The sequence below is a fragment of the Manacus vitellinus genome, unplaced genomic scaffold (assembly GCF_001715985.3).
Source record: "Manacus vitellinus isolate BGI_N305 unplaced genomic scaffold, ASM171598v3 scaffold_4_pilon, whole genome shotgun sequence".
Classification (NCBI taxonomy): Eukaryota; Metazoa; Chordata; class Aves; order Passeriformes; family Pipridae; genus Manacus; species Manacus vitellinus.
Window position 1 is genome coordinate 39679186 of NW_021940604.1, and position 17057 is coordinate 39696242.

Consider the following 17057-nt stretch of genomic DNA (forward strand, 5'->3'; position numbering starts at 1 on the left):
ATATATGGAGATACTTTGTATTTGTTTGTTTGCTTATTTTTTAAAAAATAAGTTCATTGTGATGATGCAGGAGTTTGCATACCTTTTAGTGCTAAGATTAAGGAATGTATTGGAATGCCTGTCACCTTTGTTCGTCTAGAAATTGCAATGAAATATTTTCTTTACTCCCACCTTAACTTCTGTAAAGCCAGGAACTGAAATCACAGGGGAACTGGTAAATCTTTCCAGATATTTTACTGCAGTCAGAAGAAATCATCTCTATTATCAGGTTGTCAAGGTATAAATGATGTGGCCTTTGAAATCAAACACAAGCCCATTTTACTTATTTTAGCTTGGTTTAATTTTTGTTCATCTTCATTCCTACCACTGACATATTTAACAACTGGTATTTTCTTTAGAAAAGGATCCCATAGGATGCTTATCCAGAATGTTTTTTTTAATTCCTATGTTGTACAAGGCTAAGAGAATTTTAGATATCATATAAAAAATAGATGATGTTACATTTCTTCACATTTTACAGTGTTTGCTCCATAGACAATGCTAATGCAGCGATCCTTAACCATTTCACTATGTTCTGCACTACTATGGTTATTACAATAATGTTTATCACAGTTAAGCAGGATTAGTAGAAATAGTAATTTTCTACTTTTATGTTCCTATTCTGCCCTTATTGCTGCTACTTGGAATGCTATTGTTTCTAGAGAAAATCTAATAAGGCCTGTAAATCTCACTTTTCTAATGGATGAAATAACAACCTTGAAAGACTTCTCATAAAAGCAAATATACAGCATTCAAGATTTACTTTTTTTTTTCTGTAAGCTAAAACTATTGACCTGTAAGAGCTGAAAAAGCATGATCATAGACTGCAGTTTACAATATAAAGGTCTAAAGGTATGCTTCCCAGAACTGGAAGATTTTTTTCTAAGGTCTACCAAAAAGAACTGACTGATAATAGTGAGTTGTCACTGGTTCTTTGAGTATGGGAGAAAAAAAAATCACTTAAAACATCTCTTCCTTCCTAGCTAATCCCAGGAACTGGTACAACAAATGGGAAGTGCTTAGCGACATTTCAGAAGTGGATGAGCTGTCATTTATACCATGCCTTAAGCAGAGATGGCTCTTGCCAGCACTTCCCAGGCTTCCAGGTGTCTTGTCAGGACACCACTGTTCAAATTGTGGCCTGCCTGAGAGGGGTTTCTGTCCCTGATGTTACAGCTGTTCATTGCACAGAACATTGCAACTTTACTGGGAATTGTTTAATTTTATTAGGAATGACCCTTTTTTGTTTTCAGATAGTTTTTGGCAAAAACCTGTTACTTTTCCATCCTTTGTTTCAAATCCCAAAGCTTTGGTTAAACGGAGCAGCAAAAAGTGTTATGGTGGCTTCCATTACTATTCTTTTTAATGATTGTGAATTCATTAGCAACTGTTGTGACACAATCTACACGTTTCTTTTCCTGTAAAAGGGCATTAGTAGACCATTAGTGCACAGGATCATATAAAACAAGGTAGTATTAATGGACCATGAAATGATCTTAAGTGGTAATCAGAAAAGAGGGGGTGAAATGCTTATTTCCAAATTGTCTTTTATCAAGTACAGAAAGGAAAAGGTGAAACATGAGGCTCTCCTATTTCCTTATGTATGTGTATGGCTCTCAAAACTGACATACTTCAGCTACTCTGAACATGTGTGTCTTCTTTACAAAATGGATCCTCTCTACAGCTCTGCTGTCCCTTCTGAATACAACTTACATCAAAAAAGTACTAGGAAAACTACTGCTAGAGAATTTTGTAGAAACAGAGCAGACAACCTTAGTACATCAAGTCATGATGTCATTACAAGATCATTTGTACTAACAGGACAAACAGTAGATTGAAGCACAAGTATAAGAGGCCTGGGCATTAATGTATATCAGTGTGTATACTTCTAATAAAACATTTCTGTAATTAAGCTTAACATAGATAACATAAAATGTAAATTAAGCCAATTTGAAAAAAAGGTTATTTGCATCATATAAGTGACTAAGTATGAAGGAAAGATGAATATATGCATATACATTTTAAAAATCAGGAAAAAATCCAGTAGTACTAACGTGCAAAGGCAGTCTTGGCTGTCTGCTTTTATCCTTTCATGCAGTATGGTTATGATTCTGAAATAGTTTAATTCATACCATATTTATGAAATTTCTTACCTCAAAGTGGGCAAAATAAGTTCTAAATTTTTGTATAGCACTGCTCCAAGTACAAATACAGTTGATTCATCTAGTTCTGAAAAGAGTAAGGAAAAAAGATTTTAAAACTCTCCCAAGCTTTCATCATCATAGAGAACCGTGAATACCATTTATCTCTGTAATATGAGTTTTATTTTAAATAAACCAGCATAATTTTGAATTATATCCTGGAAGTCTCTCATAAAGATGTAGCATTGCCAGGAACATATCAAAAGATTTAAACCATTGAAAATCACATTTTCAAAAAATCCATCATTGTATACCAACATCCATGCTAGTTCATTTACCTTTATAATTAAGTATTCTCCAAGAATGTCTATAATGCCTAGTGAATTCTCTGATGTCAGAGATCTGTACTGCAAGGTATTTGTAAATTGTACCTGAAGTTAGAGTAATTTGCCTGCTGAGCATCCTTTGGTAAGAGCTGGATTGGAATGACTCAGTCTGCTGGAGTGAAGAAGCTTCAAGGGGTTCAGCAGAGCTGCACTTCAGCTCACCTCGTACCACCACAGATCAAATCCTGTGCACAGTAACTAAGCAAAGCACTGTCTCTGGCGTAGAAAGTAATCTCTAGGATTTCTGTAGCACTTTTTCTTCAATGTACTGAAATAATGCCCCATCATTTCCCCCTAGGATAAACTATGGGTACTGGATTCCTTTTGAAGATGGAAAAAATAACCACTCCTATGAGTGGTTATGAGACAAAGTGGTCCTATGAGACAAAGATTCTGAGTCTCCTTGCTAAAGCTAACAAAAAAATCAACATGCTGATATGCTTCTTTACCTGTTGACATAGGAGTGAAGATATTTTTTGGAATGACAACCCTGTCTTCTGAGTTTCGTGCCCAGTCAACCATTCCTTTTCTTCCTTTCATGGGGAAATTGATGTCAGTTAAAACAGATGCAGCAGGAAGCTTCTGAATGCTAGCCACTAGTAAGAGAAATCATACAATTGGGTTTCATATGTTAAAGCATCATACAATGTCAACAGTACAAGAATAACAAAAGTTTTTAATGATACATTTCAAGTAAAGCAGGAATTCATAGGACATTAACTGGTACAGAAAACATAATCTTCTGTTTATTATGCAGTTCTACCATGGATTAGTTGTGTGGTATCGATTATATCATTTGTCAGTTAGATTCTGATTAAGTTTCTTAACAGGGATTATTGAATGTACTGGCTTATACCCTGAAATTCACACATAAGGACATTGTAGTGTCTTCAGAGCAAATTCTAAAATCATCAAATGTGACAATGAAAGGAAGAGGATGCTGCAAACTGCTTTGGGAAACATAACTGCTAGGTGCTGGCTAATGAAGCAATTACAGAACTTTTGTCCTCTATACAGGCACAATTTCAAGATAGATACATTAAGGAGATTCACATATTAAAAGACCTCATTGTTTGCACACAAAAGACAGTAATGCAGTATAACACTTGATTTCTTTTCCTTGAAAGAATAATCTCCATTCTGAATTCTTAACTATACTTTTTTCCATCAAGAACCCTAACTTCCAGTCTAGAATTCTGTTTGCTCATTTTCATTTTCTCCCCATTTCCTAACTCGGCTATGATCTGGAAATCAGTTTCAGCTTTGCTGTGAAATCTCAGCACAGCTCCATGGCAACACTGTCCGTGTCTAGTAAGACTCAAACTACTTTTAAGGAACTGACAGGGCTGCAAGCGTTTATGTATACTCAGAGAGATGACAAACAACACATTTGGAGCACTAGCTCCATTCTTAATGTAAGCCGTGTTGATAGCCATTTCCTGCCACTTCCCGATCAATTTATGAAGAGGTTAATGCAATTGGAAGAGTTTGGACATCAGGACTATACTTCGATGTGCATAACGATTTCACTGCAAGGATTCTGAAAGGGGGTTTACATAAAGACAATGGGGGACAACTGTAAAACAATCAGAACATCAAAATTAAAGTAGAAAACCATTAGGTGTCTCATCAGTGGATTTTACTTGAAAGAAAACTGTAATTGCAGTCCAAGAGAAGAGGAAAATTAAGAGGGCGACAATATTAACTTCACAAATGTATTCCTCGATAACCGACTCTTATTTTCAAATTAGACTGTTATGTATTACAGAATCACATTAACGAGGTGGTACTTGAAGTTGTTTCAGGCTTTCCATTATAAAACTATCATCAGGGCTCTATAGTGCTAGTTACAATCCCTCTAGGCTGCAATTGACAAATACATTCCCAGCCCTAAAGGGATGCTTAGTCTTATGAATTTTCAGGTGGTGTGTGGAGGGAATAGACTTCAGGTGTTTCAGAATTACTGGGGCATAAAATAGATTGCGTGTTTTCATATGCAATCAATGGTTATACAGAATATATTAGCACTGTAAAAATGGATTTTTGCCCATAGTTCTTAAAATCTAAAAAGAATTTTGTTTTATTTTCCACATAAATAAAATTAAACCAACAGTTATTTAGTTTTCAAAATTAAATACAGCCTTTATAAGAAAATAGTGGTTTTTGGGTTTTTTTTACTTGCCCTATCTGTGCATATACCTATCTATGTATCTAATTAGCTAGTAGAGCCTTAATATTTCATCTACCTTTTGGATGACAGTTCCCTTTATTGAAATAGGAAATCAATGTTATTCAATGAAATTCACTCTGCAATACAGAAAACCACTTTAGGACTGGATAAATGGTGAGGGTCTAGGATAATATTCTCTGTACTCTGTCTCTCTCTGTATTTTAAATAGGGCCATTTATCATGGTACCTAAACACTACTTAGAACCAAGAACTCCAAAATACTTGTTAATGTTTAGGTGCTAAATAACAAAACCAGAACATAAAGCCTAAACATTTGACTTATGGCTGGGCAGTCTGAGGTTCATGGTTAGACTCAATGATCTTGAAGCTCTTTTCTAACCTAAATGCTTCTACGATTCTATATATTCCCATTCATGGTTCAGACAAGTGGACTTCTTTCTACTCACAATCAGACAAAAGTGTCTGTACTTAATTTATCAGAAGATGCAATCTCAACATCCTGGAGATTTTGCATAGACAGATTACACTGTATAAACCAGTAATTGAAACAGATTTGCCAAAGTGTTTGTTCCATGTCTTTCAAAGTTTGCCTCCTACAGATCCACACAGATTATTAGATCCTTCTTTAACCACTTTGCCGAATGATTCCACGAGGACGTGCCTAACACGGCACTGATGCTTTAAGGAGTAAGATAATTTGCTAGAATTTGACTGGAAGAAACTTTCTCAGTCCATCAACATGATCAGATGGATACATGAAACAATTCCCACCTCTTCGGTGCCACCGTGAACTGCATTTTATATTTTTATATTTTAGGAAATCTAATATTCTTATTCAATATTAGTCTACAACTCATTCCAGTAAAACTTCGGAGCATGATCAGCAGTATTTCCATTGGGAGGTGAGGCTCTTGGTTTTAATCTGCAGCATAAAATAATCGCTTATTGTGAGCACAAAAATCAACAGACTTTTTAGAGGGAAATGTATATTATTTATGTGCTGGGTCATTCATACATTAAAAACTCAGATGTGTGTTTCTTATACATAGATAATATGACATGTTATTCAGTTTGTACTTCATTGTATTTTTTTTATTGTAGTAGAAAACAATGCTTCAAATACTGGAACCCAAATGATTCAGTTCTGCCACTGCCACACAAGCACTTTTTCTCATTTGTAAAAACAAAGGTTTCTCATAAGTTTTTTTTTTACTATTTTAAATTTCCATACCAAAACATTATGTTCTGAATCTGTGAGATGGAACACTGGCAAACAAGTTCACTTACAGGTATTGTATTTTTGCTTGTTTATACATACATACAAGCTGTATAATACTGGAAAAACAGTCAAAGAGAATATTAATAACAATAAGAATGTAAATTGGGGGGACAAAGATGAAAAAGTAGAATAAAAAAGAAAAACTAAAATGAAAATGATCTTAGCAGAAGCCGAAAAAATCTTCACATGTCATGTTAAATTACGGAACTCTAAAAATTCTCATATACACCATACACAAAACATACAGCATGTCTTACTGCCGCAGACAAAACCATATTTGAGTTATTGCTGTAATACCTTATTCTGTTCTAATCTGATAACATTTTCCTGGACTTTTTATGCTGAAGACATCATACTGATAAGTAACCATTCTTACAGTTTGCACATACACTGCTCTAGACACAATTAACCAAAACTCTTCCAATATGGAAAATTCTCTTTTTTTTATTTATTTGTATTACTGCAATTCCTATGATATTCCAGGCATCGGTGAAAAAAATAAATTGTCAAGGAATACATTTTCGGCCCAGTTCTCTTCAACATCGTCACAAATTACTTGGACATGGGACTCAAAGGAATACTGATCAAGTTTGAAGATGACACAAAACTGGGAGGAGCTATTGACTCCCTCCAGAGAGGCCCTGCAGAGAGTCCTCAACAAATTAGAGAGATGGGCAATCACCAACCATAAGAAGTTCAACAGGGGAAGTGCTGGATTCTGCAGCTGCTTATGTTCATAGACCAGGAAATGAGAGGCTGGAGAGAAGTGCTGTGGAAAGGGTCCTGGTTGATGGTAAGTTGAATATGAGTCAGCAGTGCCCTGGCAACCAGGAGGGGCCATCAGGCAAAGCATCGCCAGCTTTGCCCCCAGGGAGGGGATTGTCCCGCTCTGCTCTGCACTGTTGCAGCCTCACCTTGAATATTATGTGCAGTTTCAGGACCCACAATGTAAGAAAGATATTAAGCTCTTAGAGAGTGTCCAAAGGAGGGCAATGAAGATGGTGAAAGGCCTTGAGGGGAAGCTGTATGAAGAATGGCTGAGGTCACTCAGCTTGTTTAGCCTGGAGTAGACGGGACTGAGGGGAGAACCTCACTGTGGTCTTCAACATCTTCATGAGGAGAAGTGGAGGGGCAAGTAGTGATCTCTTCACTCTTGTGACCAGTGACAGGACTTGAGGAAAAACTCCAGTGTGAGCTGCATGTTGAGCTCTAGGTGGTAGGAGCCTGAGATTAGAAGATTCTTCGAGCATTTTTTTGATGCATTTTAGTATAAATTACAAGACAGTGGTTCAATTGCACATAAGAACACATACATACTTGATGATTCCATAACAATTATTGATTCAGAAAAATGTAAGTAGTCTAATCTAACCAATTTAGTGATTCCTTTGAGTCCTAATGGATTAATTTTTAAAATCCTTTACCAATACATCTCTTTTCGCCTTTATTTAATTTTCATGCTGCAGTTGCATACAACCTGTTTGATATTGCTCTACTGAAAATTTCAGGATTGGCAAATACCAACTGTTTTTACTTACTGAATAATATAAAGTATCTTTTGAACTGATTAATGCCAAACTGATAGGAATAGAGAATTTTCCATCACTATCTAAATGAGCTGACTACACACAGTAATATGTGAATGGTATTTCAGCAGTTTATTCGAAACAGCACAAAAGTGGTTAATAATTTCTCAATAAAACTCTGACTGAAAATACGTAGTTCTTGTAGATCATGGCCTAGAAAAGAAACGCTGAAATGTATTGTCTTGATCCCTATAATCTTGAGTGAGTTACAAGCTGCCTAATGCAACTTCTAGTAGCTCTCTGACTGATCTGGGTTGCTAAACAACAAAAGATGAAGCAACCAAACAAGTGGCATGAATCATTGTCCCTTTCTCTTTAGTATTCATCCATTAGCCTCCTGTGTTCAACAAAACCAGTAACATTTCAGAATTAGCCCCTTGAATAATATTAATCACTTTGAACAGGAAATTAGATTCACTGGAAGGCATGACAGAAAAACAACTGCATGTTTGCTCATGGACTAAATGCAACTTCAGCTCTCACATAAGAAGTTTAGGTTTTAAAATTACAACATAAGCCAAATTAAACAGTTGATTCCTATCCTTATCAAACGCTGAACCAAAATCTTTACAAAAGATGCTCAAAGAGTCTGAATTCTGTAGCATCCATGTATTTACAAAAGAGAATCATAAAATCATAGAATATCTTGAGTTGAAAGGGACCCACAAGGATCATAAAATCATAGAATGGTCTGGGTTGGAAGGGACCTTAAAGATCATCTAGTTCCAACTCCACCACCATGGGCAGGGACACTTTTCACTAGACCAGGTTGCACAGAGCTCCATCCAACCTGACCCTGAATACTTCCAGGGATGGGGTATCCACAGCTTCTCTGGGCAACCTGTGCCAGTGCCTCACCACCCTCACAGTAAAAAATTTTTTCCTAATATCTAATCTAATCTAATCTTTTAGTTTGAAGCCATTCCCCCTTGTCCTGTCACTATATGCTCTTGTAAATAGTCTCTCTATCTTTCTTGTAGGCTCCCTTCAGGTACTGGAAGGCTGCAATTAGGTCATCCTGGAGCCTTCTCTTCTACAGGCTGAAGAAACCCAATTCTGTCAGCCTTTCCTCATAGAAGCGGTGTTCCATCACTCTAATCAACTTGGTGGCCTCCTCTGGACTCACAGGAAGGTCGATGTCCTTCCTGTGCTGGGGATCCCAGAGCAGGATGCAGGATTCCAGGTGGGGACTCACCAGAGCAGAGGGGCAGAATCACCACCCTCGACCTGCTGGCCACACTGCTTTTGATGCAGCCCAGGATACAATTGACTTTCTGGGTTGCAAGTGCACATTGCCAGCTCAGATCCAGCCTCTCATCCAGAAGCAGCTCCAAGTCCTTCTCAGCAGGGGTGCTCTTGATCTGTTTATCCCCCAGCCTGTATCGATACTGGGGATTGCCCTGACCCGCATCTGTCTCCTTGCACTTAGTCTTCTTAAACTGCATGAAATTCCTATGGACCCACTTGTTGAGCTTGCCCGAGTCCTTCTAGGTGGCATCCCATCCTTCAGATGTGTCAAGTGCACCACTCAGCTTGGTGTCATTTGCAAATTTGCTGAGGGTGCACTGGATCCCTTCATCTATGTAATGAAGGTATTAAATAACAATGGTCCCAGTAGCAACCCCTGAGGGACACTGCTTGTCAGTGATGCTTGTTGGGACTCTGAGCCATTGACCACTACACTCTGGGTGTGATGATCCAGTCCAACTTTTTTATCCATCTAACAATCCACTCACTTAATCCATCTCTCTTCAATTTAGAGAAAAGGATGCAGTGGGGGACCATTTCAAAGGCTTTACAAAAGTCCAGATAAATGACACCTGTAGCCCTTCCCTTATCCACTGATGTAGTCACTCCATCGAAGAAGGACAATAGATTGGTGAGGCAGGACTTTCCCTTGGTGAAGCTGTGCTGGCTGTCTCAAACCACCTCTCTGTCCTTCACATGCTCTAACATAGCTTCTAGGAAGATCTGTTCCACAATCTTCCCAGACACAGAGGTGAGGCTGATAGGTCAGTAGTTCCCAGGATAAATCATCCAGTCCAACTCTTGGCCCTGCACAGGACAGCCCCCAGAGTCACACCATATGCCTGAAAGCATTGTCCAAACACTTGCTGAACTCTGGCAGGCTTGGTGCTAGGAAGCCCATTCCAGTGCCCAACCACCCTCTGGGTGAAGAATCTTTTCTAAACCAACCTAAACCCCATCCATACAACTTCATGTTATTTCCTCCACTTTTGTCACTGGTCACCAGAGAGACAAGTTTGGTGCGTGGCCCCTCCACTTCCCCTCATGGAGGAAGTTGTAGACCTGGTCTACAGGTTGCTACTGAGGTCTCCCTTCAGTTGCAATACCAGTTCTGACTCTCCTTTCTCTTAAGTGATAACATTCTGGGTTTGTTGTGCTTTATAGCACAGTAACTATATTGATCTCTAATTTGCAATAACTTAGGATACAGATGAATGGGAATCAATTATTTTAGAAAGGCATCAGTATTTTGACTGAATTGGAAAACCCAATACAGGTATCTTCAGCATAGGGTGCCAACTTCTGCTTAACCCTTCCTGTCAGAGCAAGAAAGCAGAACTTGGAATTTGACTGCATTCTAGTTACAGACAACAGAGTATGACTGTGTATATTAGCATCGTTTGCTCTTTTCTATCCTATTTTGATTTGTCCATTGACAGCATGCCAGGTATATATTATTCAGCATTTAGTAAACTTGAGTTCCTCACATAATAGGTTTTGAATATTGAGATAGTGGATGTTATACTGCCCTTCTGGGACAGCTCCCGCTAAATTAATTTCTGGGTAAAATAGAACTGCCATTGTCACACATGTTCTGAACAAAGAATATGAAAGGATTTTTGTGTTAAAATTCAGAATACTGAGTATCTCTGCAAATACCTCTGTTAAGAATATTCAATTAGAACAATATTTATACATTTTAGAATTACTCTTTTGATCTGAAATGTAGAATCTTTGTTTTTTATAGAATAAATAAGCTTGCTTAAGTCAGCCCACGTTGGATACATGGGGAACAAACTCTTGTCTGGACCATCAACAAAGAGCCAGATGGACATACTGAAGATGATATTCATAACATATTTGCTCTATCCACTTAAACTCCATAATCTTAAAGACAACCTGCAACAAACACAGGTGAAACCCCTGTGTTTAAAGGAGATTGATTTGTGGATCTCTGGATTTGCTACAGAACTCTGCATGTAAGCATGCTTGATGATCTCCTTTAAAAGCCTTTCTTCAGTACAAAAATAAACCCACCTTTTACCACCTACAGGATTATGTATAACAGAAGGACTGTGGTGAATTGGTATCCTCTTATATGAACATAAGAAAAACAGGGTAATTTTACTTCTCTAAATAATTCTCCTGAAATCTCCTTGCAGTGAACCAACATCAAACTACAGTCAGAAAAATGCTCCTATGAAATTATATCTTAACAGAACTTCAAATATTAGTTCTAATGATAGCCTAATGACTATCAACACAGAAATGATAACTTCTTAAATTAGAACCCACTGCTCCATGGGCAGACAAGAAAGGGATGTCCCTAGATGGCTGCTGTGCACTTGCATCCCTGAAGCTTCAGCCCAAAGCAGCTACTGTCTCACTATTCAAGCTTTGGGCAGCAAAACACAGTACCAACACAGGCTAAAGCAGAAGTAGATATTTCATAGGTATTTTCACTAATCAGGCATGAACTTTGCATGAGTCCTTCCTTTGGTGTCAAACACACTGTGCCTTAAATAGGCTCATCATTTGTAGGTTAAGAATAATGGTTTAGGTTAATCAAGAAGCTACCTTAACAGTGATCTCTGAATATCTCCCTTCTGTTGTCCATAGACAATGTAGTGTGGAAGAGAGTTACCCATTACCATTTTTGTTGTAAAATAATACATATGCAGTCTCATAAGTGATTTCTGATTGCACATTTGTTATGATAACTAACCTAGATTAATAAAATTAAAATAGATAAATTTATTTTTAATTCCTCCTTTACCAAACCTTTCCTTGCTCCAGGTATGGAAATAAAATTTAATAATTAAAATTAAAAGTTTAAACAATAATTAAACATTAAAAATTGTTTTTACAGACAATAAAAACTTTCTTTAAAAATAATTATGGAAAATATAACTTTGATTTCCTGAGAAAGAGTTAGTATATAGAAATAGCTATATTTTCATAGAATTTGTACATATTCCAGATGCTACTTCTGCATGTGCCCCAGGGGAAAAATTAAAATCTTTGCATTTTTATAATTTTTAATCATTGTTACTATATACTAACTAGTAATACACATTCTATATTTAATATGGCTATTGGAATCTGTTAAATGTGGAACATAAGAAACAAAATCTATTTGCTAATCTAAGTCACAAGTTTGAAGAGAACCCAACTGAACTACTGAAAATGTAAACAATTTTTTATGAGCAGTCAGAAGAAAATGTATTCTCATGATAAATGGAATGCTTCCTGAAATATGTGATTATTTAGAAAAATGCTTTAAACACATGGTAGGAAGCTGTACGTCATTAACTAGAAGAAAACTCCATCTTCTAGGCATTATTTTGAAGAAGATAAAGATATGAGCAGCCAAATTGACCGAGAGCCACATCAAAGGTACTCTGTGTTTCTCAAGGAACTTTATTTTTTTTCCATTCTTCTTAGTATCACTGTGCATTCATGCTACTAAAACTAGGGTCTCCAGCAGCAACTCTTGCCTTGTCATAAAAAACTTCTTAAGGAAAAGAAAGACTCAGCATCAAGAAAGACAGAAAATGGAGAATGGTGCAGGAGATAGAATGATTTGGCATTTCAGTGAATGAGTTTTAATTTACACACAAAGTTGAAAACCATGGTAATACTGAGTGGGCAAAGTCACCTGCAACACCATTTTAGACTGACTGTGCAGGGAAGGTATAGAAACCAAGCATTTTTTAGTCACCAAGGTGACTTGAAAAAGTGTCTCTGCTGATGATTCTAGCTGATAATGAGAGCAAAGAGAGTGAAACTGAAGGTAATATTAAGGTACTGAGCTCAGAAGATGGGAATGATGATGAAGCTGTCAGAAAAAGGAAGAAAGAAGAAAAGCTGAGAATGAGACATCATTTATCTGTTTATTTATCAAGTTTACTGATGATTAGATATCCACTAAAAACTATTAAAAAGATAGAGAGGGGATTTGACAGAGGACAAGAGATCAGTAAGGAGTCAAACAGATATAAAAATCATTAGCAGGGAATTGATAAAAATATTCTGTGGACATTACATTGCTTGGGGAGATGAAGAGCAGAGGTAGGATGATTGCTTCCCAGAAGCAGTAAATAGAAGTGAAGAAAAGATGGCTATTCCCCTGTCTTACCTCTAGGGAAATGACAACTAAACCTATCATTCACAGATCTCTAAAGATGTGAACCAAGTTATGCAGGATATTGAAAGATGATATAAGAAGTAAATTCTCAAACATGGAGATAGAAGATGTGATGTAGAAAAGCCACACACAGAGGAAACAAAATAAAACAGTGGAATCAATATATGTTTTTAATCACAGCTTTTTGCAGCAGACTAGAAACAGATCTCTACTGTATTTTATTGTTGAACAGCTTTTTCATAATCATAAAAAATGGCATTGTGAAGAACTTTCAGATAACACTGAGAAAACTAAAACTGAAAGAACTGTAAATTACTCTGATATAGAAATGCAGAGATTAATAGTAGGAAAACAGCCAGTGAATCCTAAAAAGTGGAAACTGATTAAAAGCCATATTCCGCAAAACAGTTGATATGGAGGAAATGATTACAGGTGGCCTTCTTTTTACAGCAATTCACCAGGCATGTACAAGTTTCTCCATGTGCCTTTCCAGAAGCTGAAGAAGAAGCCAGTGCTTTCTTTACACTTCAGCTCCATAAAGATTGAGAAATTAGACAGATAAGATCCCCAAAAAGTTCAAGCCTGTGGGTATGTTTACTAACCAGATTGCTCTTCTCATTAAATGCATCTGCAGTTGCTTTCTATTTTAAAACCCAGGCAAGTCAGAGAAAGACTTGCTGGTCTAACATTACTTGTTAGACTACTGAGCTAATGTTTTGATCACTATAAGTAGGAAGATCTGCATGCAATGAGGTTTGCCTCTGTAACAGGGTACCCATCTGTGGGCATTATAAACCATACCTTTTTTTTCTTGGATGAGAATATCCACTAGGATTCACCATCAAAACCTGAACTATCTAGGAGGAAAGGAAGACCAAACCCCTACTTGAATACTCATTTGACAACAGGCACAATACATAAACCAAGGATTCAAAAGAAAGGTAGGTTTGCTTAATTCATCCCAGATAACCAAGAGATGTCTCAAATTTTACTAAATTGTTGAGTCTGATAATCTAGAAGACAGAAAGAATTCAGTCATAAGCTTAGCATTTCCTGGTCAGCATCAGACTAATTCTCTAATGGACATCTAGTATTCTGAGTTTTGTATTCACCACAATGGCCAAGCTGTCATTGCCAGTGCATCCCTATTAAAAACACACACTGCCCCCCCCTCTACATTTTAAGCTGCACATGCTTAAAATCTGCTCCTAATTTATGTAATTTTGTAACTTAGATTAAACTATAGTGAAAAGGGTTGTGAGAAGTTGGGCCCCCTGCCCCTTCACTTGGGAGCTGCACTTAAGTTGAATCTACTATGACTGTGCATGGCCATGTATTTTGGCTGTCTTAACCTTGACCTGTGGATTCCATGTTAAGGTCTAGTGACCTATCACTATGGACTTTCCTAAGGACCACTGGACCAGATTCTGACCCTGATGCTTTGATATGATTTCTTAGCTTGACATCAGATCTACCTCACTGCTATGGACTTGTCTGCTGATCTGAAATATTAGCTGGGCCTGGCTACTTTCACAGACCTCCTCTGCTCTTGTTTGGATGCTGTGGGACCTCCCCTTTGCCAGCAAGGCTGCTGTGCATGCCCTGTCGTCTCCTGTTTCTCTAACAGAGCAGCTTACTCTTGCTTTTCCCTGAACCCAGCACCTGATAAAGCATATGCTGCAACATCTACACAGTAAATGCCTTCTAGATAGTCTTGAGCAGAGTCACACAGAAAATATGAAACAGAACTGTTAGAAACAAAAATCTCCTGTGTCTCAGTTTCATGTTGAAGCTATGACTCTAACCTTCCTCACGGGAGTTCATAACTAGGTCTTTGTTTTCTGGAGCCATGTCTAATTCATTTTGAATGTTCTCCATGGAGTAGATAAACTGGATTAAGATTTGCTTAAGGGATTGTCAAAGGTTGCCCTTGGGCACTGCAAAATATAACTGTCAGGATAATGCACATATGCTTTATTTAGATTGTTTATATCATGCATGGCAGAACAAAACTCAGTACCTTGGTGGGACATATAGACACTATCCAATATAAGTAGTAAGTAATACTAATTAGACGGAGTTTGATTTACTTGTTCACATTGTTCAATTCTAAATTAACTTTAATAACTCTGGAGAAATATCTTAGTGTTATTATGGTCATTTCAATAAAACAACTGCGCAATGAGGAGATGCTTTAAAAAAGATTTAACTAGAAAATTGGGCCTATAAAGAATGACAGAGCTTGGTTATTATGAGCTCTTATAACGCAATCACATGAATCACTATGGCATGTGGACCTTGTGCTCAGCTCGTTATCTAATTCTGGTCAACCCATCTCCAGCATCCCCCGCTTCTTCCCTCCCACTCCCCCCAGATGAGAGGCTTTTCATGTTTATTAAAGCTGTGGGAGGAGGAATCAAAAAAGATCCAATCAGCTAAGAAATAAATGGAAACAAACAGTCAACTAGTCAACTAAGTCAGATGTTATACCATTACTGTCTCCCTTGTCAGAATTCAAGTGCTTTACATGTTCATTCATTTTGAGTGCAGTTGAAAGAGAGAGATGCCTAATTAGAGTTGCTTGTGTTGCCTTCTCAGGGTTTAAAAAAAATCATCTGAATTTTGTACGTATTGCACAGTGAGCTTAAACCGTATTTTAGGAATGCTGGATTCACCCTTGCCTGTGACGAGTATACAAAATGCAAGCACATTATTACTAAGCTCAGTGCCAAAACTAATCATAGAATATGGTGAAAGTATTTAACTCAAGATATAACATAGCCTTATACCTGAAGCAGAGAGGCTTCTAATTCTTAAAAAAAAGTCTGTTTGAATTCAGACCTGTCGACCAGATTTTCAGATGCCCTTACAGTACCTTCAGTTTTGGTTTTACATGCAGTAGAGAACTACCACTTTGGACAGCTAATGTGTAGAAAGTACTGTGAGGAAGAAAACATCTCTGGTTTTCCTGAGGCATGACAGATGCAGTCAAAAGGAGCCGTCATTGTGTCTGGCTCTGCAACACTTGCATTACTAACATGCACACCTGATGTGACTGCTATCTCTTTGGCACTACATCCTATCTGCAACCTATTTTCTCTTATTGTTATTCCAATACAAATTTTGGGTTTATTGCTACTGTTATTACTTTAATTTCTTTTGCTGTTCATTGCAGTATGAAGTCTCCCAAACTGGAACTATACTGCTTCAGTGAACTATTCCTTATTTCCTGGAAATATTGCCTGTAGGTAGAAGCTCTATAAAGTTAAAATTTGATTCTAAAATGTGCAATATTCCAGAAAACACAGTATACCTATGATGTAAAGTGGAGAGGAAGAATTTACGCATGTTATTACATGAGAAATCGTGGTGAATTATTTTTAAATGGAATATCACGAACATGAAATATGGAAATAAGAAGCAGGGATGGAATTTTGTTTTCTACTGATCAACAGTTTTGGGGACCCAACAACACAACACAATGGCTTCAATGAATTTCCTGCACCTGAAAGTCCTAACACAGAGTGACTGAATGTACATGCCAGAGAAGCTATTAATTTACTGAAAATTTTTGCAAACTCTTATAAAAATAACCTGTACTTTCGTTCTGCAAAATTATTCAGCATGAAGTATTCTACACTTGAGTCTAGTTTTGCTATTACTACCACGCCATGTTTGGGGTAACTGTAATAATCTCCACAGCTATATCTAGGAGATAACCAGCAAAAAAATATTTCTTGCCTTCCAATAGTATTTTTATTATAACCTACAGTCAAGATGGCTTTTCTAGTACAAATCATTCCCTGGAGAGCTGCACAATCAAAACATGCCACTATATATGATCTTTCTTCCCCACCATAACCTGATTATAGTATTGTTACCCAACAAATAGTATTTTACAGGATGCTGGAAAAAAAATTGCTTTTTTTCCCCCTTTTTTTCCTCTCTCTGCTCTGTGTAGTTTCTTCAGTGCTATTGTTTTTATAAAATATTTTTTTATGTACTAAATGCATTTTCTGTCTTTAATCCCAAAACATCTA

General features: G+C 37.1%; 1 protein-coding gene across 1 annotated transcript in view; it reads right to left on the bottom strand.

Annotated features, from left to right (window-relative positions):
* ADGRB3 (adhesion G protein-coupled receptor B3) overlaps positions 1-17057 on the bottom strand; it is a 458329-nt gene that overhangs the window by 194554 nt on the left and 246718 nt on the right. The window contains exons 13-14 of the mRNA XM_018077922.2: positions 3016-3162; positions 2193-2268 (exon numbers count right to left, since the gene is read on the bottom strand). Of these exons, the coding sequence (XP_017933411.1) occupies positions 2193-2268; positions 3016-3162 (223 nt within the window). The remainder of the gene's footprint in view (positions 1-2192; positions 2269-3015; positions 3163-17057) is intronic.